Genomic DNA, 16,689 nt, shown 5'->3' with positions numbered 1-16,689 from the left:
ATAGAGCATGCTCGTTTCTATGGGAGTAGCGTAGGCAGGTTAGGGCACAGCGCCAGGAGTAGTTAGGGGAAATCTCATGAAAATAAGCAAGGGAAGGGGGTGTTCCAGTAAATGTACTAGAATGTTCATATCACAGCACATTTGTGATAATGGAAAAATTGAACCCAAGTACCCATCATCGATTGGGAAATAGGTAAATTGTGATGTATTCTACTGCAGCTTTAAAACTGAATTCTTGCATTGTGTATCAATGTGGATAATTTTCAGATATAATGGTGAGCAAAAAAAAGCACATTACAGAAATATTGATTATACAAAGTTTAAAATTACACAATAATAAGCTCAGTGTTGTTCTCAAACACACAGAAGTTATTATATTAAAGTAGAAAAGCATTCAAGAGGATGATAAACGTTAAAAATAAGGCACTGATTAGAGATGTAGCCAGGGAGAGTGGGACCCAGCAGAAGATAGCTGAGGGCTCAGTACAAGTACCTACAGTATCTTCTTTTCAAAAATCTGAAGCCAAGGGGGCCGGCCCCGTGGGGTTAGAGCTCCATGCTTCTAACTCCAAAGGCTGCTGGTTCGATTCCCACATGGGCCAGTGGGCTCTCAACCACAAGATTGCCAGTTCAACTCCTCGAGTCCCGCAAGGGATGGTGGGCTCCACCCCCTGAAACTGAAATTGAACACGGCACCTTGAGCTGAGCTGCCTCCCGGATGACTCAGTTGTTTGGAGCACGGGCTCTCAACCACAAGGTTGCCAGTTCAATTCCTCGAGTCCTACAAAGGATGGATGGTGGGCAGCGCCCCCTGCAACTAGCAACGGCAACTGGACCTGGAGCTGAGCTGCGCCCTCCACAACTAAGACCGAAAGGACAACAACTTGAAGCTGAACGGCACCCTCCACAACTAAGATTAAAAGGACAACAACTTGACTTGGAAAAAAGTCCTGGACGTACACACTGTTCCCTAATAAAGTCCTGAAAAAAAAATAATCGGAAGCCAAGGTGTCAAAAATTTAAGATTTGGGAAAATTCAGTACTGGACATTTGTTATATTCTTTGTTTTCTACACATTTAAAGTATTTAATAAAAGGAATGGAAAACAGGAAAAAATTAAAATGCTTATAGCAGTGATAAGCACAAAAATTAAACTTAATGCAAAATGAAGACAAACATGAAAAATAATAAGTGGTATCTATTTTTTAATAATTCAAAGTGAATAATTATTTTCACCTTTGTCTTGACTGCAATGTTTACATTTTATGCTTATCACCACTATAAGTGTTTGTCTTTCTCCTCCAGCCAAAATGCATTTGCTCACGAGTGGGTGCTTCCTGAGAAGAGCACGGGTCCTGCACCAGGGCCCATGGTGAGGACCCTGGCCCTGACCCGTGGTGCCTGCGGCCTGGTGGTAGATAAGTGACTGACTTAAGACAGTTGACTATGATCAGGTGCAAAGGAACAGAACAAAATTGTAAAAACATTTACAAAATGCTGGCAGTATGTATCAAATGCTATTGTAAAAAGTGAGATGTACTTAGAGATTTTTATATTTCCTCTAAATCAAGCAGAGGTACAGTAATGGGCACAGTCTAAAAAACATGAGTTGTGTGTGAGGAGTAGGGGAGAAGGCCATGATGTAACTGCAAGCTTAGGACCCACTGAGTTTCCCGAGATCAGGACAGTCCCAGTTGTCATGAACCCGTCAAGGTGTGTAGTGAAGTGTCCCAGCCGTTCTTTATTCTCTGTAACCGGCCCTCAGAGGTACAAGCTCTCACAACAACCACCTGACGGGATCTTCAGTGTAGAATATTGTAAAATTCTAAGTCAAGATGATTTCACTCACCAAAAATGTAACTCTGTATAATAAGTAAAACAAGCCTCTTAAAAACTTCTAATCAAAGTTTTTGCTGGTCATGAGGGATTTTGATTTGGTTTGGTTTGGTTATTCTGCTTATTTTATATAAATTTACTCTATTAGATTGGTCTTTAAATATATACTGTCGTGGGGTGGCCAGTTAGCTCAATTGGTTAGAGCGTGGGGTTGATAACACCAAGGTTGCCAGTTTCCTCCCCGCATGGGCCACTGTGAGCTGCGCCCTCCTTAAAAAAAAAAAAATATATATATATATATATATATATATACATACATATATATGTGTGTGTGTGTGTGTGTGTGTATGTGTATGTGTATATATATATATATATATGTATATATATATATATATATATATATATATATATATATATATATGTATGTATATATACCGTCAGTAGCTTTTTAAAAGAGAATAGCTTATTTTAGGGGGAACATGATACTTGAGTGTTTAGAAGTACATTTAAAAAGTCCAAAGCCAGGACTGTTGGTTGAAAAGGGAGACATTTGGAGGCCTGTGTGAAGTAGTGAGTTCACAAAAAATATATCATTTTTCCTTCTTCTTTGCAGAGTTGTGTAGTCCCCTCAACCAGTGCTGGTCAGTGCTTTTCTTTTCTGTCTATCTAATGAGCCCGTATATCCCTACCAAGTCTCCATTTGTCTCAAAGGGAAGGGATATTCCATGTGGGGATGATGGTGGGTTTGAGGGAAAGTGAACTGTGTAGCCAGACTCCGCCCAGCAGATGTGACCAGAAAGGGGTGGGGCCAGATATCTTTTGCATAGCTTAGGGAAGAAATAAAGATTGGTGTTGAAGGCTGCTGCTTCGTGTTTTTTGGGGGACCCAGTGAATTTGGTATGATTATCCAGGCCTGTCATATTCTTGTTTGCCATGCCATCTTTCCATAATGACATTTTTCTATAATTACATAAGTATCAAATAAATAGTGAAAATAAAATATTCAGGAAGTTTTCTTTTCAAAAAGTTTTAATCTTTAAAATTGTTTCAATGTTTGCTCTTAAAAAGATTTTAAAGTCTATATTCTCATTTAAAGTATCGAAATTATTGGAATTATATTGGAAATATGCACGGTGACTATATTTTGACTTGGGACACTTTAAAATACTGTCCGCATTTGCTTTTAATAACTTTTTCCATCAAGCAGGTGACCTTGACTACAGCGCTGTGCTGCTTGGAATGCTAGTGATGCAGGACGTACAGCTGGGGCTATTCATAGCTGTCATGCCAACTCTTATCCAAGCAGGAGCCAGCACATACTCTAGGTACGTTTTTTATATTACTTTATGTCACAGTTTGTTTTTCTAGTTTCAAATCATTTGTTTGTAAAAATACTATTTAATACATTTTTCCAAAGAGATGTTCAGAGCTTGTATAGAGCGCACAGACTTAAGAGCCTAGACACTTGGGGTAACACAGCCTGGGCTCGAACACTAGCTCTGCTGATTTCGGACACATTACTTAACCTCACTCTTCCTCAGTTTTGTTGTCTGTAAAGTGCGGATAATACCAGTTCTTACCTAATAAAGTAGTTACTGGAATTGAATGAGTTAAGGTATAAAAGTGCGCTGTCGTGTGATTATCATTGTCAGTGCCGTCATTACCATTCCCCCTCATCCTTCTTTCCATTCTCCAGTAAAATGATACCAGAACCCAAACTCTACTTGCTTAGGTTCAGAAGGTAAAAGAAGCCAAATGGGAAAAATAAATTTACCCAGAAAGTTGTAGGTTATGTTGCGTATACAATATATTAGAAGAATACCAGCCAGAAAATAAACACACTTGGAAAATATAGGGAGCCTTATAAATTTTAAAGGTACATTGCATGTGGGTTAGGATTATAAACTTGAATTTGTTTTAAGCAAATATATGCATATAAATATTGTGCATTAAATATTTCCAGGGGATACATTAATTTTATCTCTTGTGGTACTGATACTATTGGTCAAAAATTAGTAGACTTCTTTGAAGTTTCTTTCAGAAACACTTTGAAATGCTAAGATCTGTCTTATTTATTTTCTCTCATCTTTTCTAATCTGTTATGCCTCATCTAAACCTAAACACTCTCCAAAGGCCCATCGCCAAATACCATCACAATGGGTTTCAATATGAATTGGGGGGAACATAAACCATAACACTCTGGGTTTATCCTATTTGGTGTTTGCTTAGCTACTTGAATCTGTAGATTTATGTCTCTCTCCTAATTTAGGAATTTCAGCCATTATTTCCTCATATACTTTTTCAGTTCCACTTGCTCTCTCCTTCTGGGACTCTAGTGATCTAAATGTCCTTTGTTATTGCCCCACAGGCCTCTGAGACATTTTTGTTTTCAGTCTATTTTCTCTCTGTTCAGACTGAGTAAATTCTTCTGATCTGTCCTCAAGTTCATTGATTTTGTCCTCTGTCATCTCCACTCTAATATTTAGCCTATCCAGCAAGATTTTTATTTTGGTTATTATATTGTTTAGTTGTACAATTTTCATTTGGTTCTTCATTTCATAACTTCTGTTTCTTTGCTGAGATTTTTCTGTGTTTTTTTATTTTCATTTGTTTCGAGAACTTTTAATTGCTGTTGAAGCAGTTTTATGATGGCTGCTTTAAGCTCTTTGTCAGATAATTCTAACAATGATTCATCTTGATATTGAAGTCTATTTACTGTTTTTTCTCATTCAAGTTGTGGTTTTCCCTGATTCTTGGTGAGACGAGTGATTTTCAGCTGTATCCTGGACATTTCATATATTATATGTCTCTAGATCCTCTTCATCGTTTTTTTAAAGCAAGCAGTCCCCCGATTGAGGTGCAGTGTGAAGGCTAGCTGGGTGTGTGGGGGGAGGGTGTGTGTGTGCGTGTGTTTCATCATCCTGTTGGGCCCCACCCAAGTGGAGAACTAACAAACCTGCCTCATTGCCGATGGGTAGGATAGAAGTATTTCGTAGTTTTTGGTATTTACCAGATATTATATTAAGTTTCAGCATACCCAAACTGATTTAAGATCTCTTCTGTGCTCTTAGGTAGCTCAGCCTGGCAAGGAAAGTAGAAGGAATGAATAGCTTTTTAACTGAGGCTCAGGCTGTGGAGCAAGGCCTCCTCGGAGCCCCAGCTCTGCCATTTGCCAATCCTGCAAGCTTTGGCACCTTACTGAACCTCTTTGGGCTGCAATTTTTGTCGCCTATAAAATGAGGACAATATAGAAATAGGACCTACCTCATGGGACTGTGTGAGAATTGCAGAACAGAATCACACAAAGCACTTAGCTTAGTCCCGGGTACATATAACTATTAAAGGTAGTTTATCAAGAAGATCCTTTTGATTGTCATTTTCCTTTGATCCAATTTTTTTTTTTAACTATCAGAAAAGCAACATTTTAGTCACAACCTCAAAAATCAGAGTCAGTTCTTATTCTTCTGGCTACAGATATTCAAGATAAGTAACTGAACAAAAATCTGGTCAGCAAAAGGAAGATTTGTAAGTTTAGCTGAAAATTATTTGAGTTCTATTTAAGAAGTGTATAACAAATTATTGTCTATAAAGGTCGAGATCTCCTTCCAAACAATAAGCAGAACCTCAGCAAAGAGTCATAGAGCACTCATAAAACACAAATGTGACATTCATCTTATCAAACTTTCCTGTCACTTGCAGGTAAAACTGTTGCTATAGGACGTTGTCTCAATCAAAAAACTTTTAAAGCTTTTCTTTTTTTATTTTCCCAATTAAAAAAATTAATCCAATACAGGTATCAACACCATTGGTATTATTTCAATTTAGTCATAAAAACATCATGTTTACCAAGAGTTTTAATGACATGGAAAAAATGCTCCATATTATGTTAAGCTGTAAAAAACAGAGTCAAAATCACATACAATATTCTTCAAAAGGTTAAACATAGAGTTACCGTATGACATAGCTATTTCACATAATGCCATAAATTATACACTTTAAAATGTTTAAAGTGGTCAATTTTATGTTATGAATATTTTATCACAATAAAACAATCTTGTGCATGAATGTTCATGGCAGCATTAGTCATAATAGTTAAGAAGAGGAAATAACTCAAATGTCCATTAACTAATTAATGGATAAATAAAATGTGCTATGATCATACAATAAAATGTTATTCAGCCATAAAAAGGAGTGAAGTACTGACACATGCTACAACATGGGTGAACCTTGAATACATTAGGCTGAGTCAAAGAAATCAGTCGCAAATGGCCATATATGCTTCCATTTATATGACCATCCAGAATATGCAAATCCATAGGTGCAGAAAGTAGACCAGTGGTTGCCAAGGGCTGGGCGAGGGGACTGTAGGGGACAGGGTTGCTTTCAAGGGTGATCAATTTGTTCTAAAATTGATTGTGGTGGTGATTGCACAGTTTTGTGAATACACTAGAAAGCATTGTAATTTATAGTTGAAATGAGTGAATTGTATGGGATGAGAACTGAATCTCAGTAAAGCTGTTAAAATCATATACAGTATTATTTCAACTACATAAAAAGAAAATAAATGGAGAGACTGGAAATGTATGTATACACAAACACATATACAGAAGGTGCCCAAAAAATGTGTACGAATTTTAAGAAAGGAAAACTATTAAAATTGTAATGTTTAATATATACCGATAACAAAAGCTTAATATATACCAATAACAAAAGAATACATACAAGTCACGTTTGACTTCTGCAATTACAAAAGGTACTCAAAGTGGTTACCATCAGCATCCAGACACTTCTTATTATGGCGAACTACTGCTTGAGCAACGTTGACCAGTGTCCCTGTATACATTTTTTTGGCACCCCAAATATATGGGCAAACATACACGCAAATTACATGTGTGTACACAAGTATATATACACATATACACAAATGCATACATGTACATGTACTTTTTTGGTAAGCAGGCTAAGCACATGAGAAAGATATTTGTACACATATTAAAGACAGGGTTAAGTTTTTTATTTCATAAAGATCTATAAATTAATAAGAAAAATTTGAAAAACCCAATTAAAAAATAGATGAGCAATATGAGCAGCTAACATAGAGATGAGTAAATGGAAGATACTCTCTCACAATGAAAAGGCAATGGCACCTTTTACTTGTCAGGTTGCAAACCTTTAAAAGTGGGGGCATGATGCCCAGGGTGGGGAACGGCACTCAGAGGTCTTGGTGGGGGGTGGGAATTAGAGCCAGAACCTAGAACAGCCCGAGTGCCTGGCTGAGAAAATGATGGCACAGACACGTGATGGAATACGTGCGCAAGTATTAAAACGACTGAGGCTTGTGCTGATATAGAAACGTTGCCAAAACATGATGAATGGAGAAATCAAGATGCAGAATAATGTATTCATCGTGCAGATGAAGAACTGGCTGTGGGCATACAGATGACACTTGAGCTAGTAGAAACTCTTCACAGTGTTCTCTTGAAAGAGATTGGAGTTGTACGTGACTTTCACTTTTCATTTGTACCTTTTTGAGCTGTTTGACTATTGTATCCTCATCACAATGCAATTAAGAGACAATTGGGAGATAGACCCGAATTACCAGCTTGGTAATTCCAGAGAGTATTTTAGCAACTAGACACATAGGCCCTGGAGCCAGACACCTAGCATGTGACCTGGAGCAATCGCTTGGCCTCTGCCTCTTTCTTGTCTATAAGATGGGGATGGCGACGGCACATCCCTGGTAGGGTTGCTGTCAGGATTGTTGTGAGAAATGCAAGTCTTCAGTGGCTGCAGTATCTTTATCAGCTAAATAAACCTGGACTGAGACTGGAGCACCTGTAACATGCCATGCACTGGGGGGTGTGGCCTGCTCTCAGACTTGCCATGGCGTTTGGAGAAGATAATGAATGATAAATAAGGGAATGGTCAACAAGAAGATGTCCAGTGCAGGTGAGTGTTGTGCAGAGAATTCCACTGGGGTGAAGAGTCAGCGAATGATGGGTGACCACTTCAGGTGGGCAAGGCCTCTAAGTAGTGGACTTTGGGCTGAACTGTGAAGGACACAGCTGAGCCAGTCAGGGAGGAGAACCCGGGGTAGGGGGTAAGCATCTAGCTGAGGGGGCCTTGTGCACAGGCCCCATAGCTGGAGGGAGTGTGGCCTGTCAGGGAGGAAAGGCTGGTGTAGGCCGCTTTGCAGGTGAGAGGTGAAGAGTGGAAGGAATAAGAAGTCTGGGCTCATCTGAATGTCACAGGCGCTTTGGACATCTAATTGGTGTTCCCCTGTATTGTTTTGGCCTCTGTGGAGCGTGGACGAGATCAGTTAGGAGGTTACTGGAGTTGTGTGGGGAGATGATGGCACTTAGGGAAGGGGTGCCCTGGTGCTGGACAGGACCAGGTTCAGTAGTACAGCACTGACTTGTGATGCGTTGATGTGTGTGGTGAGCGATTAGTTCAGTGGTCTGTTACTGGGATGCGGAAGAAGGCTAGGAATTTGAGGTAGGTCCCAACCTACTTTATTCTGTCACAGCAAGCACATTTCTATTCCTTCCAGGGCTACAGACCCTAATTTCCCACACTGGCTCGCCATCTTCATTAACAGACATGGAGTCTTTCACGATGACTTTGCTTCTAGCCCAGCTCTGTTGCTCTGTTCTAATTCTCCTAAGTAATCGCGCGCAACTTGAGATTTCTGTTCAGCGTTGCTCATTTAAGCGTGGCTACAGTGATGAATTCTCAGTGCAATAGTCCTCCTTTATCTGTGGGGTAAATTTTCCAATACCCTGAGTGAATGCCTCAAACTGCAGATAGTACCAAAACCTATATACCTGGGGTACCAAAGAAATATATACAAGTGGACACTTTGGTCACTGTTGCTCAAGCAGTAGTTCGCCGTAATCAGAAGTGTCTGGACGCTGATGGTAACCACTCTGAGCACCTCTTATAATTGCAGAAGTCAAACGTGACTTCTTTTGTTATCAGTATACGTATATTATAATCTTAATACAGTTTTCCTTTCTTAAAATGTGTATAGATTTTTTTGGCACCCTCTGTATTATACTATGTTTTTTCTTTTACATGTGTACCTTTTCACTTAAAGTAATCACTTTGCAGCTTCTCTTTGGCATATCTGAATTGCGAGCATCCCTACTCTTGTGTTTTGGGGCCATTATTAAGTAAAGTAAGGGCTACTTGAACACATGCACTGCGGTACTCAGACAGTGGCTCTGGTTTCCCAGACAGCTGCTAAGCAACTAACAGGCAGGGAGCATCTACATATACAGTGTGGATACACTGGACAAAGGGATGCTTCATGTCCTGGGCAGGACAGAGCAGGACAGCACGAGATTTCATCACACTACTCAGAATGGTGTGTAACTTAAAATTCATGAATTATTTATTTCTGGAATTTTCCATTTAATATTTTCAGACTGTGGTTGACCAGGGGTAACTGAAACCACATAAAGTGAAACCGTGGATAAGGTGGGACTACTGTAATCAGATTTGTATTATTCCATTGAGAACTTTTAAACCAGAATTTTGGATTGATTGGTTTCCTAAATACGGTGGAAAGCTAAGAAAATGTGCATATATTTAAGAAAATGTGTATGTTATTATAAATACTACAAATATATAGTGATGCCTTTCTTGTAAAAGTCTTTAGGTTGAGATCTTAAGAATATATTCCGAGATCTGAGTAGCATCTTGTGAAAAGAGCTTAGTACAGAATCCTTTTCTTTATGACTAAATAGACATAAAATTCAGAGTTCTGGCTTGGGATAAAGGAGTATTTTGTTAAAAGTCACTGGAATTCTTTAGTTACCTTCTAATGGTGAGCCTGCAATGTAATATTACAAAGTGACTATTGCCTGATGAAGAATTTCAAGTGGGGGTTAATTCCTGAAAAGGAATTTTATTATCTATTATAAAGCTATATAAACTGTCAGTCAAAAGTCATTGCATCCTATTAAATGTATTCACTCTAAAGTATTGGCTGTAAAACAACCCAGCTTCTATATTTAATTCAAATAATTTCTGAGGTTAATATGATTGATAGATTTTATTTTAATATTTGGAAATAAAAATGCATGTGATTTAGGTCATTTATTTTGCGACATGTTAAATAAAAAAGTGGAAGATCTTTTTATTGGGTTTTAGAGAAATATGTTTTGGAGGTGAAATAACATGTTTCTTTTTTTTTTCTTTCCTAGCATTGTCATGGAAATACTACGAATACTGGTTTTGATTGGTCAGATTCTTTTTTCGCTAGCTGCTGTTTTTCTGTTATGTCTTGTTATAAAGACTTACCTCATAGGACCATATTATCGAAAGCTGCATATGGAAAGCAAAGGGAACAAAGAAATCCTAATCTTAGGAATCTCTGCTTTCATCTTTTTAATGTTAACGGTAATTCTCAAAATATGCTATTTATATAATCTAATTTATAATCTGTTCACTGAGAGCTTGTGATCAGTTCTTTAGCTTTTTATTTTAATAGCAGTTAAAATATTTGAGACATTTGTTAGTATTTTTTATTTTATGCACAGTTATTATGCTACCCATCAATATTAATACGAGTTAAGCCTGTTTAACTATTTTAACTCATACTCTATTTTTATTTTTTATTCTTAAATATGGTTTTTTACTCTTCTCCGTTTCTGTATCTCAACACCACGATTTCACTGCCTAGGATCTGTCTGTAGAGGCTATAGAGACTACAAAAGCTACGGTTTTCACCCCCTTATTTATGTGTTTGTATGTGTTTAAGTGTAGTACATAGCAGCAGTATATATCACGGAAGAGTGCACATTGATTAAAGAAATACAAAACTTTGGCATAATTTCCGAACTTAAATAGTAAAAATAAAAACTACAAAAGAAGCTGCATACCCTAAATGTATCATGTGAAACAAACATAGTCAAAAATGTAAATTTACATCCAGTTCCTCTGGTCTTGTCATAGCATATTAGACCCATTTACAATGGCAAAACCCTGAGCTAGTGCTGTGAAGAGAGCACGCTTGCTCACTGTTGGGTGTTCTGCAAATACACAGTGGAGCCCAAAGCAAAAGTCTGTTCCAGTGAAGCCTCCCGCACTGGCGAAAGCCAAAGAACTGACTCTTCTCATTGGGGGTCGAAACATTAGGTTACACAACGACAGTCGTTTGGAGCTCAGAGTACAGTGTGAGAACCAGAAACTTTACATTTAAGACATACTCCCTTCATTCAAATGAAACAGGATTATTGGAATAATAGGCAGGTCTGCAACCGGGACCAGGGAGCTGGTTCAGACCAATAAAGCTACAAGTGATTGAGTCAAGTCAGTAAAGAACAGCAGTCGGGCACTGAAGTGTTAAAAGTACCCAGTGTGAAAACCAAATGCATCCCACTACCCTATCAGTGTAAGAGTGATACCAACGGACTTTTAAAACCTTTGGTCTTCAAAGCCCATTTGGTATCCTTATTTTCTACTGCTACCGCTGGGCACGTCCTATGCATTTTGTTTACTGTCACCACCTCGGGCACACCATGACCTTGCATGTCAGCTGGGGTCCAGTCCTACTCACAGCCCAGCTGTGAAGCATGAGCTTCAGGTTTTCAGGCCCACTTTGGAACCAACATGGTTAAGTCCTGGGAGCCAGAAGCTGTGTCCCATCTCTTCCCTTCCCTCCCCTGCTCTTTCCACCCTCCTCCCATAATTTCTCATAGGAGAGGTGCCTGCAAGTCCCATATTTGAAACAGATGCTCCAACCCCACCAGGTGGTCGGGGTTTTTTTATTACATGCATAGTCATATGTGTTTTGTCTCATTCCTGTAAAAACCCTTGCAGTTCATGTTTTAAAAATCAGGACATTCACATAATCTCATGTCAAGCAAAACAAGGAAAACGTGACCACCTCCCGTTTACTGCGGACAGATCCAAGCAAAATAAAATATTCTTTAAATTTCTTTGCTTCCCCTTATATTGCATGTTTTATTTCTCCCAGTCCCAGCAATAGCACAGAAGCCCGCATATCCATTCCAAACTGGTTTCTAGCAGGCTGAGATGACGGGAACCCTTGTCAAGGCAATTGATGCTATGGGCTTCCAAACCTGGGCACAAATGCGCCTCCAAAGCAGACGGAAGGAAACAGTGCACTCTCTCCAATGCTTCGTGTGTCAGTTTGACTTTGCAATGCAGTTTACATCCTTAAGACTGACAGTCTGTAGTGGAAGGGATAGTGTGAGGGAGTGAAGTTGAGTTGTCTCCTATTAGCTCACCCTTTCAACATTAAACAAGAGACCAAGACAGAAATGGTTCCAACATTTCACCACGTATATTTCTTCTTATGCAGTCTCTGCTGAGAATGCCATGTAAATGGGTCATTGCAAAATGCAGCCATTGATTTTTCTCCAATCAAAATAAGAAACAAACCAATATGATCTCATTTCTATTAACTTTTGAAGGTTTACAGCAGTTAAAGTGTTTTTGCTACTATGTATAAGGTTAAAAAAATCATTTTTTTCCCCATAAAATACAAGAGCAACCAATTTCACCATCGAGTAAAAGTGAAAACTGGGATTCCTGTTTAAATTAGTCCAAAGTGGCATTTAGGAATTTAGTTGTAGTCTGCTGCACTGACACCAAGACTAACCGAAGTGTAGGGTTGGGCCTGGTTTTGTTGCGGTTTTCTTTTCAATACCCAGTGCTCATGGATTAAGTTCTGGAAATGTTCCAATTGTAAGACAGGGATCTGTTTGGATTCCATCACGGTTATGCTCCTTGAGTTCGATGCTGGAGTGTGAGGTACATTTTACCAGACCCATGTCAACTACCTAGTAGTCATCAAGGTCAAAAAATTCATTGTCTCCTCCGTGGAAATCTACTCATTACCACAGAACACCTCCAATTCCACCAAATGCTTTCACAAACTGGGATCCTTCTTGTGACGATTTCCAATGTAACTCCAAATTTTTTATAGTTGTTAGCAAACCATTCCTGCAGGGGCATGCTCTCAATTAGTTCATGTTCTGGTCCTGTCTTTTTGTGAAATGAGACTTACCCTTCTCTTGTTCTGGAGTTAGAGAATTTTCTCCTCTTGTGCCTTGGCAATGAAGAATGTATCTCATTATATCCAGATTTTCATAGACTAGTAGTTCCCATTTTTAAAGCTTTTAGTCTGTCTTTAACTCCAAAACAGTACTTGCCTGTGTCCTGGCTGATTTCATCAGAGTAACATCCTATTAATTTCTTCTCTTGAATGAATTTCGCGTTGGAGAGAACTTCAAATAACTCAATAGCTACATTTAATCCATTTTCACCACCATAGGATAGAGCAACTAATTTTAAAACTTTTGGTTGCAACGCCTGATCAAACATAGACTGACTTAGTTCAGGTTTATAGTCAGCTGATCCAGCTACAGTAAGACCTGCGACACTCGCTTTGTCCCCAGGACTAAACGGCTGCACAGCAGTCTCAGCTACTTTCCGAACATATTAACACACTTTTAAGCACTTTGCTAAAATGGTATTTGTGAATGCTGCATTGAAAAACAAAACAAATCTGGGGGAATGAAAAGCCACCAGTGTCAAGCCATGTTACTCTGTCTTAAACTTTCAAACAGCATTGTATCTGAAACAAGATTAGCAATTTAAAAACAAATTTTAGCTCTGTTGGATCATGACAAGCTAGTAGCAGTAGAACACGCTTTGCCATAAATGTGAAAGGTTAAAAAATAAAAAGTTTGTTTTGGAAGCAGCCTTCTCATGACAGAATTGGGGAAATGCTATTGGGGCCCCCAAGAAGTACTCTGGTAATGGAATCACCATACAACCCAGCAGTTGCACTCCTGACGTGTATCCCAGAGAAATGAAGACTTAACGTTCACACAGAAACTTACAAATGTTTTATAGCAGTTTTATTCACATTAGCCCCAAACCACCTAATTGTCCTTCAACAGGTGCATGGTTCAACTAGCTGTGGTCCTTCCACACCAAGGAAGACGACCCAGCTTTAAAAGTATTGGTACGTGAATCTCCAGAGAATGATGCTGAGTGGGAACAGGCAATCCCAAAGGTCACGTACCGTATGATCCCATTGCTGTGACCTTTATGAAGACAGAATTTGAAAACTGGAGGGAAGATTGCTGGTTGACAGGCATTAAGGAGGGAGTAGGGTGGGAAAGGTCTTCGTGGTGACAGAGTGTTCCGCTTCTGTGCCCTGTCATGTCAGTGTCCTGGCTGCGATCTTGTGCTATCCTTTGGCGAGATGTTGGCATTGGGGAAAATGAGTAAAGGGTCCATGAAACCTCGCTGGATTATTTTTTACAACTACAATTGAATCTACAGTTGTCTCAAAAGACGAAATTTAATTAAAAAAAAAAGGAAATTAACAAAAATTACTTCCGTATATATAGTTTAATTGCCTGGGGTCTCATTTTATGATCTTCAGAGAGGACAGATTTGCTTCTGCTCAAAACTGCTCAAGTATCTGACTGACTTAATTTTTTTTACATTGCTTTATCCATTCAGAGTATTTTTCTCTTTGAAAACAGCATCCAGCAAAATTGTCTTACCTGGGTGACTTCTTTGCTGTTTCCCAATAGCTACATAAGTTAAAAACAATTCCCACTTCATTGGTTTTCAGTTTTATTCATTCAGCTGTATTTACTGAACACCTGCTGCTGTTGCCAAGTATTGTGTTAGGTGCTGAGGCATTTTGCTTATCATATATTCTTATAATTCCTCTGTCAGACTCTTCATTCATTGCCCTGTGATACTCCATCATGCGAGTATTTCACAATTCATCCTTTCTGTTGTTAGCTGTTAGGGTTTGTTTTCATCTGGGGCTTCCGTGAATAAAGCTGCTATACACATTCTCCTATGTGTTCCTTGATGGACATGTGCTTTCATTTTTGATGAGTGTGTACCTAGGAGTGGGGTTGCTGGGTCGCAGGGTATGCACATGTTTCGCTTCAGTCGTTTCCCATGCTAGTTTTCCCCAAGTAGTTATGCCGTAGGTTTCTACCCCTATCAGCGCTGTGTGAGGGTTCAGGTTCTCTGTGTTCTCACCATTATTTGTATCGTCCGTCTTTGTAGTTGTAGCCGTTCTGCTGGGTAGTGGTGGTATCTCGTCGGGGTTTCGATTTTCATTTCCCTGCTGCTTGGTGGTGTGAGCACCTTGCCGTGTGCTCCTTAGCCATGTGGTCACCCTCCGCGGGGACGTTGTGTTGGATGCTGAGGCATTTTGCATGCCATATATTCTGCAAAATGTGTACCCTGAAGACGCCTGTTAGCGTCTGTTAGCGTCTTCAGGTTATTTTTCTTTGGGGTTGGTTATTTTCTTACTCATCTGTAGGAATTTTTATCTGGCAAATTTTTTTGTCAGATTTTTCTTTTAACTGAAATGAAATTCACATAACAAAACTCGCCTTTTAACCATTTTAAAGTGTGCTAGTAAGTACAACCATCACGCCTATCCAATTCCAGAACATTTGTGTCACCCCAAAAGAAACCCCATGTCTCCCAATTCTGTCTGCCCACCATCCTGTAGTAACCACGAATCTACTTTCTGTTCCCATGGATTTGCCTGTTCTTGACATCTCATATAAATGGGATCAAATGATATGTGGCCTCTTGTGTATGGCTTCTTTCGTTTTGCTTGTGTCACAGGTTCATCCATGCTATAGTATATTTTAGTACTTTGTTCCATTTTATGGCTGAATAATATTCTATGTCAGATACATTTTTGCGATCATCTTCCATTTTGTGACTTGCCTTTTCATTTGCTTATTGGCATTTTTTTTTTTTTGAGGAACAGAAGTTCTTAATTTTAATGTAGTCCAAGTTATCAACTTTTTTATGGTTGGTACTGTTTATATTCCACATGAAAGATCTTTGCCTGCCCTGGATCATGAAGATGCTCTGTGTTGTCCTCTAGAAATGTCACTGCTTTATTTTTCTTGTTTAGTTTGACAGTCCATCTTCAGGGGAGCTTAGCACATGATGGAAGGTAGTGGACAGAATCTGTTTTTTCACGTGCTTTTCCCCACACTGTGTGCCGGAGGATACCTCCCCTACGTGTGCAAGATCACCTTGTCAGAAACCAAGAGGCCATGTGAGTGTGTGTGTGAATGCATGTGTTTCTCACTCTATTCCCTGGCCAGCTTACCTGTGTAGGGCCCAACTTTTTTCTCTGGCAGGGTTGTCTTGGCTATATTTGTGGTCTTTCCAGTGTCCACGTAAGTTTTTAGATTTAACCTGTCCATGTTCACACACGAGAAAGGTCTGTTGTAATTTTAGTGAATCTGTAGACAGTTGAGGGAGACCTGACATTTTAATGATTCCAAGCCTGGAAGCGTGGCACACGCCCTCAGTGTACCGAGCTCCTCATCTGTGTTTCTTAGTGTTCGGTGCGGAGACTGTGCACTTCTGTGGTTGTATAGTCCCAGTTGTTTGATGTGTTTTGGTGCTATTGTAAATGGTATTTCTTTAAAAGTTCTTTTTTTTTCTGTTTATTGCTGCTATCATCTATAGTTTTGGTGTCTCAAATTAAAAAACAGCTACTTTCCAATTGTTTTGCATCAGTAATGTCTCATCAAAAAGTTTGAAGCTTTGCATGTGACAGACCATAGTTAGAAACCTGATAAACCATAACTATTCTATCTGAATCTGGCTCTATTGAATCTAGTCATTTCTAGATTCGTTGATGCTTCCCTCTGGTTTCCTGCCATCTCCAGGTAATTGCTCATTAGCTGTGCCTGCTTTCTCTAAGTGGTTTGAGTTGGTGATGGGAATAGTTTTTTGTTTTTTATACAGTATGTTTTTTAATGTCACAGTCCAGCTGTTCATTGATTCAAGGTAAAAAAAAAAGTATCA

General features: G+C 39.1%; 1 protein-coding gene and 1 pseudogene across 3 annotated transcripts in view; one reads left to right on the top strand and one right to left on the bottom strand.

Moving 5' to 3' along the window:
* Nucleotides 1-16,689, top strand: part of SLC9D1 (solute carrier family 9 member D1) — a 51,714-nt gene that overhangs the window by 26,586 nt on the left and 8,439 nt on the right. For 2 of the 3 annotated variants that reach the window (XM_074329561.2, XM_088793656.1), the window contains exons 9-10: nt 3,041-3,161; nt 10,044-10,239. In XM_074329561.2, coding sequence (XP_074185662.1) covers nt 3,041-3,161; nt 10,044-10,239 — 317 coding nt within the window. The remainder of the gene's footprint in view (nt 1-3,040; nt 3,162-10,043; nt 10,240-16,689) is intronic. The other variant, XM_074329562.2, reaches the window with a different exon arrangement.
* On the bottom strand, nt 12,510-13,305 carry LOC109455171 (eukaryotic peptide chain release factor subunit 1 pseudogene; annotated as a pseudogene).

This window comes from Rhinolophus sinicus, chromosome 16, assembly GCF_057876585.1.
Source record: "Rhinolophus sinicus isolate RSI-liver-muscle chromosome 16, RSI-T2T, whole genome shotgun sequence".
NCBI lineage: Eukaryota > Metazoa > Chordata > Mammalia > Chiroptera > Rhinolophidae > Rhinolophus > Rhinolophus sinicus.
The sequence above is the reverse complement of the archived record's forward strand: the minus strand, read 5'-3'. Positions and strand labels throughout refer to the sequence as shown.